The sequence below is a fragment of the Ochotona princeps genome, chromosome 27, assembly GCF_030435755.1.
Source record: "Ochotona princeps isolate mOchPri1 chromosome 27, mOchPri1.hap1, whole genome shotgun sequence".
Classification (NCBI taxonomy): domain Eukaryota; kingdom Metazoa; phylum Chordata; class Mammalia; order Lagomorpha; family Ochotonidae; genus Ochotona; species Ochotona princeps.
Genome location: NC_080858.1, coordinates 9298982 through 9323044, shown reverse-complemented (window position 1 = coordinate 9323044; position 24063 = coordinate 9298982). Strand labels below are relative to the sequence as shown.

Sequence of the window (24063 nt, the reverse complement as noted above, 5' to 3'; positions counted from 1 at the left end):
AGCTCAAGGGCAGTAACTACGTGGTCAGAAAGACAGAGATGAGGACTTACCCTCCCATCTTGTAGTCTCCAGTTCCCCCTTCCCAGGCTCTGACATATTTTGGGTTGGCCCACAGGGACACGGGATTAAAGGTGCCGCTTGAAAAATAAGGTCCCACAGGACTCAGGATCACAAAGAGCAGGGCTTTCGTGGGCTTCTTGACTCCAAGAGAACACTGTAACAGAGCAGGGGCACATACTGCCGTCAATTCCAGTGTACACACCAGTCTGCACAGTTCACAGCAGACCAGTAACCAAAGGGGCTGTCCCAGGAGAGGTGAGTGACACAAAGCCTGATGCTCTTTTCAGGAGAAAAGATTGCAAGCGGAATACTTTAGTCTCACTTTGCTTAGCTTTCAGATTTAGACAAAAAATGATTTAACCAGTTTTTTTGTTGTTACTGTTGTTCTCAGACTTGAAGAAAGAACACTTTTTAAAAATTTGGCATTTCTTAACGAAAGAGAGAGAGATAGTTAACAGGCTTGCTACCCAGTGATGGCCAGAGGTAGGTCTGGGTCACGTGGAAGATGGGAACCTGGGACTCCAACCAGGTCTCCCACAGTAGGTGACAGGAACTCAGGTACCTGAGCCACCACCTGCTATCCCCAGGGTGCACATCAGCAGGAAACTGGATTGGGAGCAGAGCCAGGTCTTGAATATAGGCCATTATCAGTAATTCATTTCATGTCAAAGTTTCTGAATAAGGTAGCTACAGACAAGCCAACAACATTTTATTAACTATCAAATGAAACTCACATGACTTTCACCTCGTGGAATTCATATACCCTATGCAACCTCCATTATACTATAATTAGTGATAATACTTCATCATCATGGAAATTTTTCCCAGAGATAAATTTCACCTATTCATCCCCTTTTGGAATTTTCACTGATAGGTAAATCTGAATTTATTCCACTAGGTGGCGGTAGAGAGAAGACAGATTGGAAGAACAATTCCATACCTTCAATCTAGCTCTGACAAACCTTGAAATGATATTTTTATTGTCATCAAAGCAGCAAATTACAGGCACAAATTTTCCAGTGCTGGGAAAAAAGCTGCTTATGCATTCTAAAGTTTCTTTTCTGAAAATGAAACGTTTCCACATTACTTTCAAATATTTGGTTGTGGTTCAGTCATTCACATCTTTAAGTGGTTACTTACATCAATAATGTAAGAACCCAGTATCTTTACTGAAATTGGTCACACTGCTTCCAGTTAACTGAAAAGGGACACTTAGCCAGGGAGATTATTGACTATGTCTGGTTCTGTTCTCAGAAACCCTTTTTTCTTTGTTCATTTATTTTATTCTCTAATATTATTTAAACCATTCTGAACAAAATTCTGTGATTGCAGGCTTGGCTTCGGGCTAATTTATACAGCAAAATGTTAATGCATAAGTAGAGAAACAGGATAGTTCCCAACACCTGTGGGATCTGTTTCACTAAGTCTTACTTCCTTATGAATATTCTCACTGACTGTTTATTCTTCTCTACTATCTTCCAGCATTACTTAAATGCATACAGATTTACAAGTGCCTTTTTAAAAACTCCCATGAAAAACAAGGAATACAGAATTTCAGGATGCAAAGTATGCAACTTCCCAAGAGACCAAGTGTCTTTGAAGTTGGAATGCTAGATTTTTAAAAAATAAACCTCCACCCACCCCCTTTTTTTAATCTCCCACGCTACACCTCACAAGTAAGTAAATTAAGTAAATATGCAGATATTATACACGAAAAGTTTAGGATACTCGGGGATGATGTAAAAATAGACAGGTCATAGTGAAAAATCTCTTCTTTCTGGGTCGGTAGAAATCACTCTCTAGAAAGACAGGACTCCAGGGGTTATTCACACAATAGCAGAAAGAGCTCAGTGAGCTGAGAAAATGCTTTCCATCTCTGATTCAGCCTGCAGGGCAGGAAGCAGCTCAGCGGTATTGGTATTTGGAGGCTTAAGAATCAGGCTGCCCAGGCAAGCACATTACAGATGCAAGAACAACTGGGAATAATAGAATAATGTTTGTCAAAATGAATCTTACCAAAACAAACAAACAAACACAAGCCACTTCTTCAAAGCTTATGCATTCATTAAGATAAGACTATGAGGGATAGTCAAAAAGAACTTACATAAGACCCAGCATTCCCACTACTAGGTAGATACTCAAAGGAAATGAAACCAATCCATTGGATAGACAGCTACATTCCCATGCTGGCTACATCACCATCCATCATAGCTAAGGTATGGAAACAACCTCCATGTCTATTTGCCAGTGCACAGAGAAAGAATAGGTGGTACACAAACAAAATGGAATAATCCAGCTGTAGAAATGGATACAATTTTGTCATGGGCCTGTACCTGTGTGTCGGCAGTCACTGTGCCTGCACGGAGTTATGGAAAAAGACAGGGTGCTGAAAATCAGCAATCCTAGGTCTGAAAACAGCAGTGCTGGCTTTCCAATCTGGGACCTATTTGGTCATATTCCTCCAGCATAGTGAAAACCTGGAAATCACTCATGTGTATGTTCTTTTCCTAAATATTATTTCTGATTGTACACCAATTTCCAATGACTTGAGCCACGGGCACTGCAGAGTCCGCAAGAGCAGGAAGCTGCGGTGACAGGCCAGTGCACCGAATCCAGCGCAGGTACCTGACTTGGGACATTCAAAGACGTCCTAACTGGCAGGCTAAACTCCTGCCCTCCAAATGCTTCTTTAACATGAGAATATATTTTGATAATGTGAATAACTTGACTCGTTCAACTTTTCACAAGGGGTTTAGGTAAAATAATATCCAAATGGGTTTAAATATTTTACCAGAGGTTACACAATTCACAATCATTACGGTAATGATCACGTGTTAATTTGTATATTAACATTTATCGTTGAGTTAAAGAATGAGAATGTTAGGACCAAAATTATGATAGAGTGGGATGAGCTTCCACCTACAATGCCAGCATCCCATACAAGGACTGGCTCCAATCCCAGCTATTTCAACTCTAATTCAGTTCCCTGCTAAAACCTCTGGGAAAGCAGCAGAGGATGGCCGGAGTTCCAGGGTCTCTGCCATTCATGTAAAATACCTAAAAGGAGCTCCTGTCTCTGGTCTGGTCCAGCCCTGGCTGTTGTAGGCCACCCTGGGAGTGAACCAGCAGACAGAAAGTCTCCATCTCTCCCTCTGTCTCCGTAACTCTGCCTTATGAACAAATAGATGAATCAATCAAAGATGAGAATGAGAACGGAGAAGGGAAGGAAAATGAGAGATCTTGATGGAGTTCCAGGTTCCAGGCTTGAAGATGGCATTGGCTGACTCAGAGCCAGCTGCTGTGGTTATCCGGGGAGTGAATCCGTGGATAAAAGCGGTGTGTGTATAGGCACCCAAGCATGTTTTTGAAACAAATCCTCTTTTTACAAATTGGAGCTTTTAAGATCCAAAAGCACGATTAAATATTAAGTTGGCAAAGTATAGCTGAAAAAGAGCCACTTGGCAGGCATTGGTGTCAAAAAGTTTCTGAATTTTGGGTCAGCATTATAACCACCACCATTTATTTCCCTACTTAAAATTATATACATATTTAAAATATACATATTTTAAAAAGCAAAGTGACAAAAAGGAAGGGAGGTAGAGAGAAGGAGGGAACAGAGCAGGCAGGGAAAGTGAAAGGGTGAGTGAGAGTGAGAGATGCCTTTCAACAGCTGGCTTACTCTCCAGAACACTGCAGTGTTTAGCTCTGGGCTAGGGTGAAGCCAGGAGCCAGAAAGGTCACCCTGGTATCCCACACAGATGGCAAGCACCCAACCACTCTGGCCATCTTCCATGCCATCTTAGATGCATCAGCAAAATTGGGATGGAAAATAGAGCAGGATTTCAGTGCTTGCATATGGAATGGCACGGTTGTGATCAATGGTTTACCCACTTCTCCACAATGCTGCTTTTTGCATCCCTATAGCCTAGTGAAACTAGCAACCACACCACACAAAAATATACTTGAGAACGAACAGATTGCAACCAAAGAGCTCATTTCTCACTTTCAACCCCAGAGTAGGCACGTGTGCTCCATGCTCTTCCCCTGCCTCCACACTCAACCTCCTCCATTCACCATTCCTTTGCTTCGCCTACTCTGTGCAAGGCACTGCAGCATCCTAGCAGATAAAAGAGACAAGTGGCAGGGTCTTCCTTTAGGCTACATCTCACCAAAAACTGAAAATGATTCCTACCCCTCATCTTGATAAACACGAGAAGGAAATCAAGAAAGTGATTGTTGGAGGCCACTCAACTATATTCCATGCACTGCAAAAAAACAGCGTTAAGTGACAATTTGACCAACACAGAAGCCAACACAGGGAGCCAGCTTGTACCTCGGTTCCAATGAGCGCAGGACGAATATACAGGCTTGCAGATGTTGAATAGGGGACCCATTCTTGATCTAGTCTCACCAGCTGTTGAATACACTCCAGAAGCTCCTCCTTATCAAATACCTGGAAGAAGGAAGATGGCAGCTGGAATTCTCTCTCAATACAGCATTGTAATCAATAGAATCATGGAAACTTTCAGACTGTTAAAGCCATAACAATAAAGCCAAATAAAAATATTTTTCTGTGACTTTCCCTGCCCCCTATTAGAGGTAGGATGATAATTTTTCTACATGCAAATGAAATTATATCCCTATTTGTCACCATATCCCCAAACCAATTAGAACTCAATTGCATAATTAAATGTATTAACATCATAAGTCACTGAGGTTCTAGCTGGGTCCATGTCTTCTTTGGGAAAAGGCACTACTACAATTTAAAGTCCGTCTCTTTTTGACAGAGGCTTATTGCTGTGATTAAAAAGACATGGAAAGTGAAACTGCTGTGGTCTAGGTTTGGGCCTAATTAATTTCGTCCTTGGTTCTTGCCATTGCTTAAAAACATTTTAAGCACAGGTGCTAACATGACGTAAGCAAGTGGTGGAGTTTACTCAGAGGTTGAGGATAAAGATATGTGTGGGCCGTGTTCAGGGAGATTAAGCCAGGAAGCCAAAGGGGAAGGGGGAGAGACTGCTGCCTTCTACCGCTGGGGTCTGTCCACGGGAAACAAGAGAACTAGCCGGTACACGAAAGGCCAAGAGCCCGAGGGTCAGCGAGACGAGGGAACGGAAGTGTGGACAATGAAGCAGGTGACCAAGAGAACGTGCCCCTCCCCAGCTGGGGCTTTTAAGGGGACTGTGGGAGGTGGTTACTCACAATACCACTCTGCCTCAGGTCCCAGGTGAGCAAAAAGTGTTACGTAGGCAGAGAAGGTGTGGCTTTCAAACTCATATCCTTGGACGACCTGCCTACCACATACCTAAGACCATATCAAAACAATATAACTGGGCCCATAGTGGTAGCCTAGTGGCTAAAATCTTTGCCTTGCGCGCTTCGGGATCTCATATGGGCGCTGGTTCTAATCCTGGCTGCCCCACTTCCCATCCAGCTCCCTGCCCATGGCCTGGGAAAGCAGTCTTCCCAAAGCCTTGGGACCCTGCCCCTGAGTGGGAGACCCAGAGGAAGCTCCAGGCACCTGGTTTTGGATTGTTGCAGCTCCAGCCATTGCAGCCGCTTGGGGAGCGAATCATTGGACGGAAGATCTTCCTCTCTGTCTCTTCCTGCTCTGTATATATCTGACTTTCCAATAAAAATAAAATTTAAATGCTTTAAAAAAACAATATAGCTGTTTTTAGTAGAGTTGATATTCAATAAATGTTACTTTCCCTTCTTCCTGTTTCTACCTCAAAGTTTTTCCCAGTTACCTTATCTGTAATGGGTTGAAAAAAAATCCAAATGGAAGTAGGACTTAGTCCAAAGAATTTAAATTCTTTCATAGTATATACCCGGGTACTTCAAAAAAGATTGCAAATTTTTCTCATCATTACAAGATTCCAGTTCCAACCCTAGCTCCATGATCCGTTCAGGGGCCAGCCCTGTGTCACAGAGAAAGCCGCCAGGTGCAGAGCAGCCCTTCCCTATCAGAGTGAGCTTTGGATCCAGCTTCCTGCCAATATGTCCGGGGAGGTGGCAGAAGATGATCCCCAAGGCTGGGTCCCCGTCCTCACGTGGAAGACCAGGACGGAGTTCCTGGTTCCTGGCACTGACCTTTGTAAGGAGTTATTCGTATATCTCACCCTGGACCCGGTGCCATGTCCTCTGCCTCACAGCTGACGAAATTCGCGCCAGTCCAGCTGTCCACCAATCAGGCATGTCACCTGAGAATCCCACCCGCAATCTCCCAGTCCCTCCCCCAACTCCGCCCACTTACCAATCATTCTTAGGCAATCACCTGTGACAGTCTCAGGCACCAATCCCCTGGGGCCTTCCCTCAATCTCTGCCAATCCCAAGTCCCCACACCGTGCAGGCTTACCTGAGTGACAAAAAGGCTCCCAGGGGCAGTGCTCTCTCTCTTCTCCTTCCGGCTTCCCCCCACACCTCTTCCTCCCCATCTCCTCATCTCCTCACAACCCAGTCCTGTTCCTGCCGGGTTGGAATAAACCTCCTGAGAGACCTCGTTGCCTCTGGTGTTTTCAGCTCACGGTAAGGAACCAGATTGCGGGAATTAGCTGCGCGTAATAATCTGGTAACAACTAGAATTTTAACTTTTAAATAACTAACATCCTTGTCTAGAACTAACTACTGCAGCTCTTTGCGGAGGCAATCAGTACATGGGAAAATATTTTCTTCTTATCTCTTTCTCTCCATCTGCGGCTCTATTTTTTTAAATAAATAAATTTTCTTAAAAAAAGATGTCTATTTTGGTGCAAAAACATTTTGAATTTTATACATATGAAATTCTTTAGCTTATGAAACAACTGTGGGGATCTCAGAAGGTTTCGGAACCCAAATCAGTTTTCTGTTTTTGTTGTGGTCTGAAAAGGATTTGGCTTCCCAAACTCATGCAGACATTTATTTATTTTTTTAAAGACTTATTTATTTTTATTACAAAGTCAGATATACACAGAGGAGGAGAGACAGAGAAGAATATCTTCCCTCCAATGATTCACTCCCCAAGTGAGCGCAACGGGCCGATGCTATGCCGATCCGAAGCCAGGAACCAGGAGCCTCTTCCAGGTCTCCCACGCGGGTGCAGGGTCCCAGGGCTTTGGGCCGTCCTCGACTGCTTTCCCAGGCCACAAGCAGGGAGCTGGATGGGAAGTGGAGCTGCCGGGACTAGAACCAGCCCCCACATGGGATCCCGGGGTGTTCAATGCGAGGACTTTAGCCGCTAGGCCATGCCGCCGGGCCCCTCATGCAGACATTTAAAAAACAAATTCACGTGTTAATAGCTGTTTAATGGATTACGGGCGAGGCTTGATTGATTTTCGTGTGTGTAGGGTGGAGCCCTACAACCAAACCAGGAAGGTTTTGTAAGGAGAGAACAGAGGATGGAGGACTAGTGAGCTTATGTCTGCTTCCTGGTTCCATGGGCTTCTGCTTCCATGGTCCTGGAGCCTGCCCAGATGCTAACCCAGCGGGGCCATGGAGTCTTAGGCCAGAAACCTCCAATCTGCCCTTCCACACAAAACCCTCCTTCCTAAAACACTCATCTTAGGAGTTTAAAGGCCATGAAAAATTAGCAACAATGATTGTAATTCTCTTTGTTCATAAGTCTTTTAAAAGGCTTTCACATCTTAGTGTCTAAAGGAAAAGAAACACCGTGACTTAAAAAAGGAGCCATTGGCTGGGATTTGGTGGCACTGAGACACAGCTGGAGCCTGGGGACACACGGAGCAGGTGATGGAGAACCCCTTCAGTACAGACACCTAGTGGTGTCTCATGGGACACAGTCAAGCTGAGTCCCCTCCAATCTGCCTGTGAACCTTAGGGGAGACACTGAATGAACTCTGCTCCCTAACAATGTTACAGTCAGGATCCAAGGGCCAGAAGAAATTGCTTTGATGTTCCTTTTCAAAATATCCAAACAAAATCCAGAATAAAATAATACATCACCATAGATGGTTAATACCGAAAGCAAACAAACACCCCTCCCAAACTCCATGTGGCATACCACATTTTGCATTTTCTACATAACGATTTCATATATTTTTGACATTTTTTGTTTTTCTTAATCTTTTCTCTCTCACATACACATTCACCTGCTCCCACCTGAGATACTCATAAAGAAATGGAACTATCAAGGGTATTGATGTTTTCTTTGTAAAACAAATAAGAAATAAAGTCAGCGATCATCAACACAATATACTAATGTTAACCTCACTGTTCAGAATGCTTCATTTGGTCATAAACACAGAAAGGAACTGTACCCACCGGCAAAGTTGTCCTCACAGCAGACCGAAGCATCCTGTCCATGTTGAGATCTGGCCGAAACAGTCTGATTTTATTGTCTACTCCTCGGAATGCCTTCAGTCCTTCAAACAACTGAAGACAAGAGAACATGTGAATGGGAACTAACTGAAAACAATCTCCAACAATTTCCAACAGACTGACTTGAGACTTATTTATTATTATCTAAAAGGCACAGTTACAGAAAGAGGAGAGGCAGAGATTGAATCTGCTGGTTCATTCCCCAAATGGCCACAACAGCTGTGGTTAGCTGGTCTGAAGCCAGGAACTTGGAGCTTCCTCTGGGTTTCCCACGTGGATACAGAGTCCCAAGGACCCAGGCCACCCTTGCCTGCTCTCCTAGGGCACAAGCAGAGAGCTGGATCTAAAAAGCAGCAGCTGGCACACGAACTGGAACCCACATGGGATGCCAATGCCACAGGGCAGAAGACTAACTTTTTGCGCCACCACACCAGATCCTTGAAATCTTTATTAACCTTAGAAAGAGGACAAGTAGCTGGAAGAAGTCCTCTTATTATTAGAATCTCATGGGAATGCACGGCCCTCTTTTTTTTTTTTTAAAGATTTATTTTTATTACAAAGTCAGATATACAGAGAGGAGGAGAGACAGAGAGGAAGATCTTCCATCCGATGATTCACTCCCCAAGTGAGCCGCAACGGGCCGGTGCGCACCGATCCGATGCCGGGAACCTGGAACCTCTTGCGGGTCTCCCACACAAGTGCAGGGTCCCAATGCATTGGGCCGTCCTTGACTGCTTTCCCAGGCCACAAGCAGGGAGCTGGATGGGAAGTGGAGCTGCCGGGATTAGAACCGGCGCCCATATGGGATCCCGGGGCGTTCAAGGCGAGGACTTTAGCCGCTAGGCCACGCCGCCAGGCCCACGGTCCTCTTTTGCTTGGTAGAAGTCGTGTTGTTCAGTAAGACACTAGCCGAAGTAAGAAAAACTGTTCCGTCATGAAGCTGTCTATTGACACTACACAGGTATTACAAGCTCCCATGGAGTGAGCTTCCCTCCACCTCGAAAATGACCCCATTCCTTTAAGCCAATGCAGCTCATCCACTCTAAAGAATAATCCGTCTTTAACAGAGCTGGTTCTGTCCCCCCAAACCAATGAAGCCAGACACATCAAGACTATATGATGTGAGGCCTTTATCTTCTGCAAACTATTACCCCAGACGAACCAAGAGGGGATTGGAAAAGATTGTAAAGTAGGTACATGCTGATAAAACCAGAGCCAGAGAATAACTAATTCCTCTGTTGGGAAACTCTAACACTGTTTCTCTAAGTGATTGATAGCACCAACAGGTGAAAATGTTCAGGAGAGATACAGGACATTGAACAACAGAAACTGAACATACATAAGGGGCATACAGAATCCATAGGTACCAACTGGAAAATGCAGTCTTTTCACATGGTTTCCAAACATAAGTCAAAATCAATACCAAAACATAATCAGGAAATACTGGGTTTTGGAAAGTAATAAATTTATTACTGAGGAAACTATATGTCAAAGAAGAAAACTAGTGGAAGTGAGAAAATACGTTGAATTGAGTGGCAATGAAAAATAAGGGCTTTGTAAGCTTGTAACAGAATACGGCATACCAAAATTGCATCCATTGCACAATTAATCAGAATATAAAATGATATTGGATGTGTCTTATAAATATAATCATTTATTAGCTACATTGTGGCTAAAGTTCAGTGAAATGCTTACGGTGGTCAGATTGGTAGTTGACAACACCTGAAGCAAAAATAATAATAATACAGAAAAAAATAATCCAAAACAAAGCCAGTGAGAAACACAGAGTATTATTAAACAAAATAGCCTTTCAGGAAAGAACTTTGCTAAAAGTGAAGAGATCATCCCACAGGCTTCATGAATACTTCACAATTTAAAAATTACAGTTGGAGTGACCACTGTCCAAAGCGCCGGTGTTGGCAAGGATGTACAGAAAGAGGGACTGTCCCAGAGTGATGACGTCACCCTGTTCAGTACAACATTAGTGATAACAGGCATGACATGGATACTCGTCGGCCTTTACAAAGAAGGAAACGCCAGCATTTGTGATAACATGGACGAGCCCAGAGGATGTGAGGCTGAGCGCTGAACCAAATACTGCATGACCTCTCCTGAAGGTGGAATTCAAAAGTGAAAACCAGTATAGCTGTTACCAGAAGCTGGGGGAGGGCCAGGAAAGGAGTTTCAGCTAGAAAGAGTAACTTTCTGAGATTTCCTGAATAGCATAGACTATAGTTACAAATAACACGTGTTTCAAAACATCTTAAATTTCCGATGTCCTTATCACCCACAAAAAAGAAAAAAAAAAGATTAGGTATGGGATGATGGGAACATTAATTAGCTTCATTTAAACTATGATGCTACCTACAACAAAACAGAAACTGCACCTGGCAAGAAGGCTCAATTGGTTAAGCCTCCCCTTGTAGGCACTGGGATCCCATGTAGGTACCGATTAGTGTCCCAGCTGCTCCACTTCCCATCCAGCTCCCTGCTTGTGGCCTGGGAAGTTAGCAGAGGATGGCTCAAAGCCTTGGGACCCTGTACCCACATGGAAGATCTGGAAAAAGCTACTGGCTTTGGATCAGCTCAGTTCTGGCCATTGCAGCCTTTGAGGAATGAACCAATGGATGGGAGATCTTTCTCTGTATCTCCTCTCTGTAAATGTGCCTTTCAAATAAAAATAAACAAATAAATGTCTTTTAAAAATTTTTTTAAAAAGCATTACATTGTACATCATAGATTCAATTATCAATTAAAAGACACAAAAATACCTGTTAATAAGGTAGTTTCGTATATAGATTATAAAAATCTCATTGGGCAGTATAGATAGAAAATACTCAAAAGGATAACAAAACATGACTAGCTAATTTATCCTGGAAACAGATTCACTTAATATAAGAAAATATGAACTCACAGCCATGATATGTGAAACTATAAATGGGATTTTAAAAAGTGATCATTTTTTTAATACATTTTATTATTGTTATTATTTTATAATACAGTTTCATATTCACTTATCCCCTCCCCAGTTCCCTCCCCCCCAGAAAAGTGATCATTTGATATAGTAAGTGCATCTAATAAAATCACTTATCCTGTATAACTTTTACAAGTTTTCTCAGGGGTAGGCATTCGGAACAACGATTAAAACATAACTTTGCTGCCCAAAGGTCGTCCTGCAGTGTGTGGATTCATGGCCTAAGTGCAGCTTCCTGTGAATGAGCACCACAGGGGTAGCAGGTGATGGTTCAAGTACTGGCACCCATGCCACCCACGTGGAAGAAGTGAATGGAGTTCCGAAGTCAGGGCTGACTGTGGAGGGTGTCTAGGGAATGAGCCAGCTGATGACAGATCATTTCCTGTCTCCATCTCTGCTTTTCCAATCAACGAACACACTGCAAAGATTATATTCAATGATAAACTATAAAAGATTCTCTTCAAATTATCACATGGAACTCATTGAAACCACTCAAATCAAATATTGTAGAACCAATACAATAAGGTAAGAAAAATGAAATTAAATATCAGGTTTGGTCAAAATAAAATAAAGCTATCACAGATCATAGAACATAAATTTTTTTTGAAAATACAGAAAAACCAGATGAAATTGTCAGTTGCAAAATTAGATTCCTATGTAAAAGCAGCAAACAAAGACATGGTTTATAATAAAATTAAAACATAGTAACACACCGGTTCAGGCCTTTCAGTGCAGTGGGTTAAGCCACTGATGTACCACAATTCAGGTTCTGACTAACACACCTGAGCAGTCCCAGGTTCCGACCTCCCACACGAAAGACGTGGAAGGGGCTTATGACTACGCTGAAGCGCTGCTAGTTTCTGCTCAGGCCAGGCCCTTCTACTGGGGAGTGAACCAGTGGATGGAAGTTCTTCCACCCTTCAAATAAATAGATACAGAAATCTTTCTTATTTGTTTGTTTTAAAGATCTGTTTGTTTATTTGAAAGGCAGATTTATAGAGAGGAGACAGAGGGAGAGCGTGATCTTCCATCCACTGGCTCACTCCCAAACAGCTGCAACAGCTAGAACTGAGCCGTTGATTCAAAGCCAGGAACCCAATCTCCCACGTGGATAACAGGGTCCCGAGGACCTGGGCCATCCTCCGCTGCTTTCGCATAAGCAGGGAGCCGGAGAGGAAGTGAAGCAACTGGGACATGAACCAGTGTCCATATTGGGTGTCAGCACTACAAGATGGAGGATTAGCCTGTTGAGCCACCAGGCCAGCCCCCATAAATCTTCATTTTTAAAAACAGGTACTTAGTGGAAGGGAGTCTAACAAAAGTCCCAGACCTAAAAGAAAAATACTACGTTTCACCAAGTTATTTAAAAACTTCACTAAATGTGTAAAGTCAATTCAGGCTCCTGGGTTAAAAACCTTACAATGGGGCCCGGTGCCGTGGCCTAGCGGCTAAGGTCCTCACCTTGAAAGCCCCGGGATCCCATATGGGCGCCGGTTCTAATCCCGGCAGCTCCACTTCCCATCCAGCTCCCTGTGTGGCCTGGGAAGGCAGTCGAGGACGTCCCAAAGCTTTGGGACCCTGCACCCACGTGGGAGACCCGGAAGAGGTTCCAGGTTCCCGGCATCGGATCGGTGCGCACCGGCCCGTTGCGGCTCACTTGGGGAGTGAATCATCGGATGGAAGATCTTCCTCTCTGTCTCTCCTCCTCTCTGTATATCTGGCTTTCCAATAATAATAAAAAAAAATCTTAAAAAAAAAATAAAAAAAAAAACCTTACAATGATAAAGGTGCTGGTTTCCCCCTAAATTTCTCTCTTTTTGTTTGTTTATTGTTACCATTTATCTACTTATTTTGAAATGCGCAGTCAGAAAGTTACAGAGACCAGGGTGTGGGGAGGGTGGGAGAGGGAGGAGAGAGGCGCACAGATGGATAGAAAAGAGAAAGGAAAAGAAACAGAAACTTCCATATACTGTTTCATTCCATAATGACCAAAACAGCCAAACTCAAAGCAACACTCATATGGAATGATGGCATTGCAGGCAGGGTGTAACCTGATGTGCCACAAGGCTGGCCTGTAAATTACTTTCCATCTTCAATGGCCTTTGTAAGACTTAAATGAAAATTGTATCAAAGTACTTTATTTTCTTTATACAAACTGAATGACAAAACTTGATCAACTTTATAGACTGAAATGAAGTTACGTGGAAAAAGAAAATGAAACTTAAACACTAGTCAAGAAAGTAGGTTTTCTTCCAGTTGAAGTATTAAGATGGTAGTGGGCATTTGCATAGACAGTCAGGCATAACAAGAAAAAGGAACTGAGACCAAGCCAGACAAGAAAATGAAAGGATCCCGTAGACCCCTAGGTCAAGGGCAGAGGCAACTCGGCCTGTCAGCAGGGAAAGGGCAGCACGGTCTTTGTAAATGCTGCTGGGACAACCGAGGACCCGGGGAGAAAACAACAAATAGAGCCCACTTCTTACAAAAATCTACTCCAAGGATTATTTAAAGTCTATAAACAACACACACAAATGGCAAACTTAAAGCAAACACTGACAGATTGCTTTGAATGTTAATGTGTTTTTCTCATCAAAACATTAACTGAAGTAAAAAGGCAGAATGTTGGAGAAAATGGGCCGGTGCTATGGGCCAGTATTGTGGCACAGTGAGTTAAGAAAATACCTACAACACAGCCGTTCCTTGTGAGCACAGAGTCCAGTCCTAGCCACTCCACTTCTCATCAAACTCCCTGAGAATGCACTTGGGAAGGTAGTGGAAGACAGTCCAAGAGCTTGGGACCCTCCATGCCACCCACATGGGAGACCCAAATGGAGTTCAAGGCTCCTGAGTTCAGCTTGGCTCAGCCCTGGTCTCTCCAGTCACTTCAACCAGTGAATAGAAGATTTTCTCTCTCTCTTTCTCTTTCTCTTTCCCTTCCTCTCTGTAACTCTGCCTTTTAAACAAATAAAAAAGACCAATTTAAAGAAAATGTGGAAGTTTATATTTAAAACATTTAACTAATGGGCCTGACACAAAGGCTCAATGGCTCAACTCTCACCTTGCAAGCACCAGGATCCCATGTGGGCACCCGTTCCTGTCCCAGCTACTTCCCTTCCCATCCAAATCCCTGCTTGTGGCCTGGGAAAACAGTAGGAAGTGGCCCAAAGCTTTGGGACCAAATACTCATGTGGGAGACCCGGAAGAAGCTTTTGGCTCCTGGCTTCAGATTGGCTCAGCTGTGGCTGTTGAGTTGCTTAGGGAGTGAATCACTGGACAGAAGATCCTTCTCTCTGTCTGTACTCTCTATAAATCTGACTTTCCAATAAATCAAATCAATCTTAAAAAATAAAACACAGTTATTTCAGATATAAAGGTTTGGTTTGATAACAGAAGACTAAAGGTTTATTTTGATTTTAATCTCTTGCAATGTGGCTTGGTGGCTTTATTACAGATTTTTAAAAATGAATACAATGGCCAGGGCTGGTCAGGTGGGAACCAGGAGCTCAGAATTGCACCCAGGTTGCCCACATGGATGCTACGGAAAGCAGCATTGAAATTTGCTGCTTAACTCACTTTATCAGAAAACAGGCCTCATACTAAGATTGAGATTCAGATTTAGTCAAATTTAAAAGCACTATTTCACTATGTCCTATGAGACGGTAAAGGGCTTGGTGCACATGATGGAACAACTCATTCAGTTCAATACGAATAAGAAATAGAGTGGAGCTTGGATTCATAAATAAAACAAATTTTGGTTCCATATGCATAAGCAGTGGATTTCCAAAATTATTTTATTTATAACTTTAAAAGATTACTGATTTATTTGAGAAGCAGCAGGGTAGATGGAGTAATTCCCCTGTGCTGCTTCTTTCCCTCAATGCCTAAAGACCAAGTCTGGCTGGGCTGAATTCAACGTGCGTCTTAGCTGAGCCGTCACTGTGGTCTCTCAGCACCTGCACTGGAAGCTGAAGTCAGCAGACAGAGGAAGAGATTGAAGGCAGACTCTCGCTTACGTTAGTGGATCCCTGATGCCCACTTACTGCTGTGTGTTCTTAGGAAACACATGATCCTGAGCCTGCCTGTGTAAGAGATGCTGCTGCTGCCTCAGCAGGGGCCATGGCAGCTGGCAAGGTGGGCTCTCACTATGTCGCATGCAGGGCCCTATATGCTTGAATGACATAACTTTTATAATTCCACGTATTCTATGAGTTCAGCTGTGTTACTACTGCAGTTCCATACATAGGGAAATGAAGGCAAAAATGACTACCTTTTCCCAGAGTGCCCTAGAGAGCAGCAGAAGCGGGATTTGAGCCCAGGAAGTGTGTCTCCAGATCCCGAATGCTTAATTACGTGCTTCCTCATTTAAGATAATTAAATGATGGGATGTAAAGTAGTTAAAACAGGACACTGTACAGGATGCCAGTAACCTGAACTAGTTACTTTATCATAATAATGGCTAACACTTTATTATTGCTATTTTGTAATCTCTGAATAGGCTGACAGTTGTTTATTTCCAGTGTCCCAAATATTGTGGGAAAGATGTCTAAGAGATTAGAGCTAAGGTAAAATGTGAGATCAAGACAAGGGGAAGACTGTGGTCCCCCACACTGCCAGGCCACAGGAAGACAAGCGCAGCAGCCACCCCAAACCCGCACTATGGCAGGGGGTTGCAGACTGCCTGGGGAAGGGGACTGGGGGATGTTTTTGTGAGGGGGCCACTGAGGGAGTACTTGGCAAGTGTAGAATCATTTCTGGGGAATTCCAAGGAGCGGTCCACAGCACTGGCAGGTAGGAATGACTGTGGGGAGAATTCCAGGGACCAGGCCACTACATTTGCAGGTAAACAAGGGAGTGAGACAGGGTGGTTTAGAACGTGGAGATGGGAAGGCATGTCTGGGTAAGATCAATACACCAGCCCACATGGGAGACCTGGGCTGGGTTAGGTGGCACCACTTGCTGCCCACTGGTGCATATGAAAGTATATGAAAGGGCTTGTGGGGGGTGAGGGGGTGGGAATGTCTGACAGGGCTAGGCTGCAGTACCCACCAGTGAGTATCAGTTCAACGGATGGGTCATGTGAGGCTGAACCTTGACATGTAAAGCTGGGCCATATCTGAGGATGAGCAAAAAAGAAAACAGGGTCTGGGAGTAGATTCTGTAGGAGGAATTGTGGGCTCACCCGAGGGTCTGCGGGAGCTGCAGGTAGTTATGGGCATAGCCAGGTGTGACCATGGAACTCACCAACATTCATAGGGACTGGGGTTGGGAACAGGTCAGGCTGGGCCAGGCTGCAGCACCTGCCAGCATATGCTTGGATGGGCTGTCAAAACCATAGCACCTACTGGCATGTGCAGGAGCTGGGACTGGGTGTCGTCTGCAGTGGGATAGGCTGCTACACATAAGAGCTGGGGATGGCGCCAGGCTGGGCTATAGCACCCATCAGGGAGACTTGGGACTGGTGGTGGGCTGGACCAGGCCAGCAACCACCTGTGTGGGCACACAAGACCCAGAAGGTAGAAGTGGGCCTGGTAGTTGAACCTTGCAGGTGGGCTATGGCTTCTTTTGGTAAATACAAGAGCCAGGTCAGGGTGCTGGGGGCAAGGTGGTGGGTGGCAAGGACAGCCAGGTTGAACATGGCTGCAATACCCTTTGATTTGTGTGTGGGCTGGGTCTAGGGGCAGGTCAGACTAGGCTAGGCTCTAGCTCCTGTTGGAGTTGTCTACTCCCTCTAAATAATTTTTTAATGGCCATAACAGAAAAATAGTTCTTAAAACTTATCCTCAGACGTGGCATGGTGGCCTAGTGGCTAAAGTCCTCGCCCTGAGCATGCCAGGAACCCATAGGGGCACCATTTCTAATCCCAGCAGCTCTGCTTCCCATCCAGCTCCCTGCTTGTACTCTGGGAAAGCAGTGGAGAACAGCCCAAACTTGGGACCCTGCACCCACGTAACAGACCTGGAAGAAACTCCTGGCTTCAGGTTGGCTTAGCTCCAGTCACTGTAGCCACTTGAGGAATGAACCATAGGACAGAATATCTTCCTTTCTGTCCCTCCTCTCTGTATATCTGACTTTGCAATATAAATAAATCTTAAAAAAAAATTATCTTCAATTCAAGCTGTCTATAGGAAAAACTTAAAAGGAATATATGACTTTTCCTAGTAAACATGATACAGCACATGCTACTAAAAGCTATTTTAACATTTTTCTAGAGGCCCAGAGCAGTAGCCTAGCTAAAGCCCTTGCCTTGCACATGCCAGGATCCCATATGGGCACCGGTTCTAATCCTGGTAGCCCCACTTCCCATCCAGCTCCCTGCTTGTGGCCTGGGAAAGCAGTCGAGGACGGCCCAAAGCCTTGCGACCCTGTACCCATGTGGAAGACCCGGAAGAAGCTTTTGGCTCCTGGCTTCAGATCAGATCAGCTCTGGCCGTTGTAGCCACTTGGAGAGTGAGCCAGTGGGATAGAAGATTCTTTCTCTCTGTCTCTCCTTCTCTCTGTAATTCTACCTTTCTGATAAAAAAAAAACAACCTTTAAAAATTTTAGAAATTTATTTGAAAGGCAGAGAGAGACAAAATGAGAGAGGGGAGGAAATGAGGAGGTGAAGGGCAAGGGAGATCTTCGTCACCCGCTGTGTGCCAGGGTATGCATCAGCAGGGAGCCAGACCAGAAGCAGGACTGTGAAGAAATTCCAACCGCTGCACCAAACGTGCCCTAAAAGCTACTCCATCAGAGGATGCAACTCAGAATGCACGTGGAGGAAAAGCCCATGCCACCCTCTAGCCCTACGAACCTACCTCCACCGCATAATGCAAAGCTGAAGATCCAGGATGCAACGAGAGGTTCTGAAAAGGCTTGATGTGAGGTCTCTCCCACCCACTCTCAGACGACCACTCCACTGTCAACATGTGATCGGTGAACACACTTCCAAACACCAGCGTGTTTGGGTCCGGCTTCTCCTTCAAGGTGCTGGCCGGCGTGATGATGAGATCTTTAGCCTGTAGAAGAAACAGCAGCAGCATCAACGTGTAGGGATTTTTAGCTTTAGCCGTAGCTTGGTTCAGGCTTCACTGAAGCCAGACTGTAGATTAGCACAATCTTTCTAGTTGGTGACCTTACCTTATTGACAGAGATCAGGTGCTTAACCCTTTCCTGGCTATTGATGAGAACAAGATGGGGGCGGGGAGGCATCCTCCCTGTAGTAAGGCCCCTGCCATAGACAGGAGAGATGTTTGGAATACCAGCATCAATCGCTTCTCGGCCTTTTGGCTAAGATCAAGTGTGGAATACCAGCATCTAGGCCTGGTTGCCATAACAACCATGGAGTTAGGGGATCATAGGCCCGTATTAATGAGGAATTGTTCACTTAGCACCACACTGCCCAGCACCTAGGAGTACAGCAGCTAAAACAAGTAATCAATGGATATATTTGGTAATGATTGTTATTGTAACCTGCAAGTACACTTAAAGTAGCCTACACTTCTCAGATTTGTATAACGTTTGACTTGTACAAATAAAATAAGAATGGTAGACTCAGAAAGGTGCTCTGTGACTGGCTCATGTGCCAAGAGTCAACCCTGATCCTCGCTTCACTGCTTCTTCTTTTTTTTCTAAGATTTATTTATTTTTTTTTATGGGAAAGGTGGATATACACAGAGGAGGAGAGACAGAGAGAAAGATCTTCCCTCCGATGATTCACTCCCCAAGTGACCACAACAGCCCGTGCTGCACGCCGATCCGAAGCCAGGAGCCAGGAAGTTCCTCCAGGTCTCCCATGTAAGTGCAGGGTCCCAGAGCTTTGGGCCATCCTCGACTGCTTTCCCAGGCCACAAGCAGGGAGCTGGATGGGAAGTGGAGCTGCCGGGATTAGAACTGGTGCCCATATGGGATCCCGGCACATTCAAGGCGAGGACTTTAGCCACTAGGCCATCACACCAGCCCTGCTTCACTGCTTCTTTATCTTGTGTTATTCATTCTTAAGGCTTCCTTTTTCTACCTCTTTCAGCATCCATCTCTTAGTCTTGTGCCTTGTGAACTACTGTGTGCTGGCACGTGACAAAGATGAGTAACAGAACATCCCCAGGCTAGGTGACAAAGAAGGCCAAACGTTCTGTCACCTGACTTTCAACAGCTAGAAATGAACACAGATATTCCATATTATGGGAGCCAAACAGATCACACCAGTACTCCAAATCCAGCTGTTTATTCAGTCTCTGCTGCGCACACTGCCTAAGAATATCAAAACCAAATTTCGGTGATAGTATGAATAGTGACAAAATTGTCTTTGGAGCAGGCAAAGGGTGCCAAAATGGAAGCTGATCCACTCTTCACTCCCATCTTAAGACTCAGCTTGAGCATTTGGGAAAGAGCAGACATCTTCCACAATGCAAGAGTGAAATCTACAATAACATATTACTTAAGAACTGGACCTCTGGGTGGCAATGGCTGTGTGTAGCAACCCCCAAAGCATTCATGGCATAAGCCTTCGAAACCTGCTGGATGCACTGGCGAAATAAGCAACATGAAGTCAACAGAGGCAGAGAAGGAACATGTATGGATCAGTCCTGGCTTCTGTGGCACAGAAAGTTAACATGCCACCTGTGATGCCAGCATCCCACAAGAGCGCCAGTTTGACTCTCGCTGCTCCACTTCCAGCTTCCTGGAAAGGCAGGAGAAAATGGGTCAGTTGCTTGAGTCCCCACCACTCATGTGGCAGACACAAAAGAAATTCCTGACCTGTGTCTTCAGTCTGGCCCAGACCTGGCTGCTGCAGGTACGTGAAGAGTGCATCAGTACATAGAATATCTGTAACTTTTTATCTACCTACCTACCCCTCACCTATCTCTTCCTCCCTCTCTGCATTTCAAATAAATTTTACTGGATATGAACAGACCTCATAATCAAAGAAAGGCAAATAAAAGCAACGACTTCCCACAGCAGGGTTTTGCCTGCTCTCCAGAGAGCCAGTTCCCCATTGCAAATGACCAGTTTCCTTATGGATGCATACAAATGATTGCCACACCATCACTTGTCTGGAATTGCTGTAGAATGCTGACAGATCAATGAGGAAAGCAGAGTTTCAACCAGATGAAAACAAATGACCGGTTCAACTGCAACAGCTTATGAGGAATATCCAACCCTTTGCTTTCCCCCTCCTCCTCTTCATTTTGTTTATATTTGGAAGAGATAGTAGGAGGCAGGAGACAGAGAGCTTCCACCTGCTGGTTCACTCCCTGAAAACCCACCATAAACAAAAGTGGGCCGAAGCAGAACACAGGCCAGGAGCTCCATTCAGATCCCCCATGGACAGCAGGCTCCGGCTACCTGAATTCCCACCATGCTCGCCCTCCCCCAGTGCCTGTGGGAGCAGGAAGCTGGAACCAGGACTCAAACTCGTTCATTCACCCTAATGTTTTTGAGCTACTATGTACCAGTACAACATAGGCCCTAAGAAACACCCGAGAGCCAACAAGGAAAGTGCTTGTTCTCCTAATGAGACGAGCGATAGCAAGAACTACACAGATAAATAAAGGTCAAGAGATACTAATACTAAATTTCAAAAAACTGCTGTGAAGATAGCTACGGAGCTCACGCATGCTAGCAAGGCTAGAGTCCCAGAGGCAGCACAGCTACTAATTGGAGAAAAGGATGCACCACTATGGCAGTGACACCTTATCCTGACCAACATGTCCAGTTCCCCATGAGCCCTGGCTCTGTCTCCTAAGATGGTACACCATCTTCCTTTTCCCCTTACAATCTAGACAGTTAAGTTGCTTCAACAGAAGTAAGCCCAGTTCAGCATGAGGCACTCTGAGGGCAAGACTAAAACTGGGGCTGCCATGTTTCAATTTCTTGTTGTTTTCAAGCCAGGAATGAGCAAACCATGCAGGGAGGATGGACGATTTCCTTGTGGTAAAATACAGGAATCTGAGCAATGCTGACCTTTGTTCTCCAGTTTCTATAATGCTCCCTCCTCACAGGTGACTTTCAGCTCTGCCTCTTCATGTTCATGAGATCTCTAAGGCAGATAGTTTTGGGACAAGGTTCTCAACCCCTGACTACACAGTACTAATCACCACTGTGACGTAAGTAAACAACTACACCCTGTTCCAACTCTCTAAAGTTCTGGCTCAAATCTAGAGTGGGATCTGGGTTATATATTTTTAAATAGTCCAAGTAAAAACTCTTCTTGTAGCCACAGTTAGGCTATAGCCCAGTCAGCATGGACAATTTTTTTAGTTTCCTGAACCTTCTCATTAAGGTATTCCTGGGCTCACTGGTTCGTGTGCCGCTGTCCCAAACAGGTGAACATTAACAATGGAGCAGAATTTGAAAAAGGTATCCTTCCACACAGTACTTAGTGTTCCTGTAATTCTAATTTCCTAATACTAAATTTCAAAATATTGGCTATTAATGATTAAATTCCCAAGCATTGTTGTCTTCCAGTAAAGCGCTACATTCTTTTGTAAGACAGGTGATTTCTTCACAGTGGGAACACTCCACACCTTTGATTTCCCCAACGACCGCCCTAGACTCAGTGTCTAAAGCAACTTGCCAACAGGGGTTTTCAGAATTTTATCAAGAACACATCTGTAGTTCTTGAAGCTAACAAGAAGTGTTCAACTGGAGCTCTATGAGAAATCACCTAGGAATTCTAAAACGAGGTGGCACAGCTATACAATGTTCAGAAGGAAGTGATATTAACCCAAGTGAGTAAGCAGCTTTTAATAGATAAGAAATGCAATTCTGAGGGGAACATGGCTGGCATAAGGACAAATTTTAAAACAATTTTTAGCCACGTTGTTTGAAAGAAAATAGATTTGAAAAAGAATCAATGATCCTTTCCTCTTCAGAATTCGATTCTGACGCTCCACATTTTTCTCATGCCTTTAAGGTCTGGGAGTTTTCCCACCATAGGCTTCTAGAAGAACCAGTAGATGGAAGATCTTTCTCTTTGTATCTCCTTCTGTCTGTAAATCTGCCTTTCCAGTAAAAAAATAAATAAATCTTAGGGGGGGAAGCAATGTTTCAATGTGAGCTTCAATGCATTAGTCTTCACACATAGCAGGTAGAACTGTTCCCACATAATTACACAATGCCTGAGAGGCAGACAAGAGATCTTCAACATGCAGGCTCACTAGCCAAAGCACCACAACAGCCAGGTCCAGACTAGGAGGAAACCCAAAGTAGTGACACCATCAGCTGCTGCCTCCCTGTTGCAATACGAGGCCGGGGGCTGATGTCACGGTGGCACAGTACACGAATCCTCTGCCTGGGTCACTACCATCCCATACAGGCATCACTGCGTGTCCTGGGTGCTACACTTCCAGTCTAGCTCCCTGCTGACAGCCTGGGAGGGCAGAAAAGAACGGCTCAGGGGCCTGGGCCCCTGCACCCATGCGGGAGACCTGGAGGAAGCTCCTGGCTCCCCAGTTTTGGATCGGCTCAGCTCTGACTATTGTGACTGTTTGGGGAGTGAACCAGAGGGAAGATCTTTCTGTCTCTCCTCTCAGCAAATCTGATCTGACCTTCCAAAGGAAAAAAAAAAGAAAATACTCCTCAACAGTGATAGATGCTCCATAATGAGAGGAATGACAACTAGAATACCTTCTAGAAGGAAAGTAAGGCTTCTAAGCGGCACCCTGTATTTTGCAATCGGACAATCAGACAAAGGTCTAGGCAGTATTTGGGACACATGTGATAGAACAAGCACGTAACAGCCAGGTATGTTGCTTGATGTGATTAACACACCCAAAAGACCTCCCCCTCCTCCGCCATGAAAATTCGCCCCGAGCCATGGGCTTAAACTGCACACAGCTGAAGGCTGTTTCAGACACTAAACCTCTCAGCAAACTCACCACGAAAGTCTTGGCCACCTCTCCAGCTCCTACGGCTCCGCTCCATTCCGCAGCGCATCCCTTATTGCAGTCCTAAAAGGAGAAGGAAGTCCTCGTTACATCAAACCAGGTGGGTGCGGGGGGTCCAAGGCGGTCGCTGTGAATCACCATTCCTCCAGGGTCCCCAGGGCCAACAGGACATGGCTCCGGTGGCCTCAAGCCCTGAGCCGAAGCGACCCTGGAACGAACGCCCGCCTGCCACGGCCGTTCTGGCCCCAGTCGCGGCTGTGGGTGCCCCTGCGTCAGCCTGGGGGAACACGGGTCGCATTCCAGGCCAGCCCTGGGCCCAGCGTCGGCCAGCCAAGAACAACAAGGCGATTGTCTCCCCTATATCCGAGTCAAGCGTCTGGACTGGGGTTTTTAAGCCTTTGAGAAGGGGGAAAAAATCTGCTGGTTGCCCTCAGCCTCGTGGATCAAGGGTGCACAATAAACCTCCTGCGAAGGGGGTGGGGAGCGGCACCAAGCGTTTTGCACATCGGAAGGGTCCCCCCAAACACCCAAAACACCTCCTGCCACGATGGGGCAATTGAAAAGGCAAAGATGCCACGACCTGAGCTAATTGAGAAAGGGTGCAGGCATTAACAACAACAACAAAAAGCCTACTGGGTGAAATGACTGCGGGAGGCGGGGAAGAACGGATCCTAGCCCACAGGAGGCTGTGAGGTGGCTGTAGGATTTGGCGGCCCAGACACCCTCCCCCGCCCAAGCGCCAACCCTCACGTCCCCCGGGACTGGTCACTACCCAGGAGCGGCTTCTGACCTGGCCGGCAGGGACCTTCCAGGCCAGGCTCCTCCAAGGGATGGAAAGAGGCAGAAC

At 45.2% G+C, this 24063-nt stretch overlaps 1 protein-coding gene across 1 annotated transcript in view; it reads right to left on the bottom strand.

Annotated features, from left to right (window-relative positions):
* The window catches only part of BCAT1 (branched chain amino acid transaminase 1), a 48851-nt gene extending 27477 nt beyond the window's left edge, over positions 1–21374 (bottom strand). Inside the window, exons 1-5 of the mRNA XM_058655828.1 lie at positions 21292–21374; positions 18147–18347; positions 8321–8431; positions 4394–4513; positions 51–214 (exon numbers count right to left, since the gene is read on the bottom strand). Coding sequence (XP_058511811.1) covers positions 51–214; positions 4394–4513; positions 8321–8431; positions 18147–18257 — 506 coding nt within the window. The 5' untranslated portion in view covers positions 18258–18347; positions 21292–21374. The remainder of the gene's footprint in view (positions 1–50; positions 215–4393; positions 4514–8320; positions 8432–18146; positions 18348–21291) is intronic.
* Positions 21375–24063: the final 2689 nt, after the last annotated feature.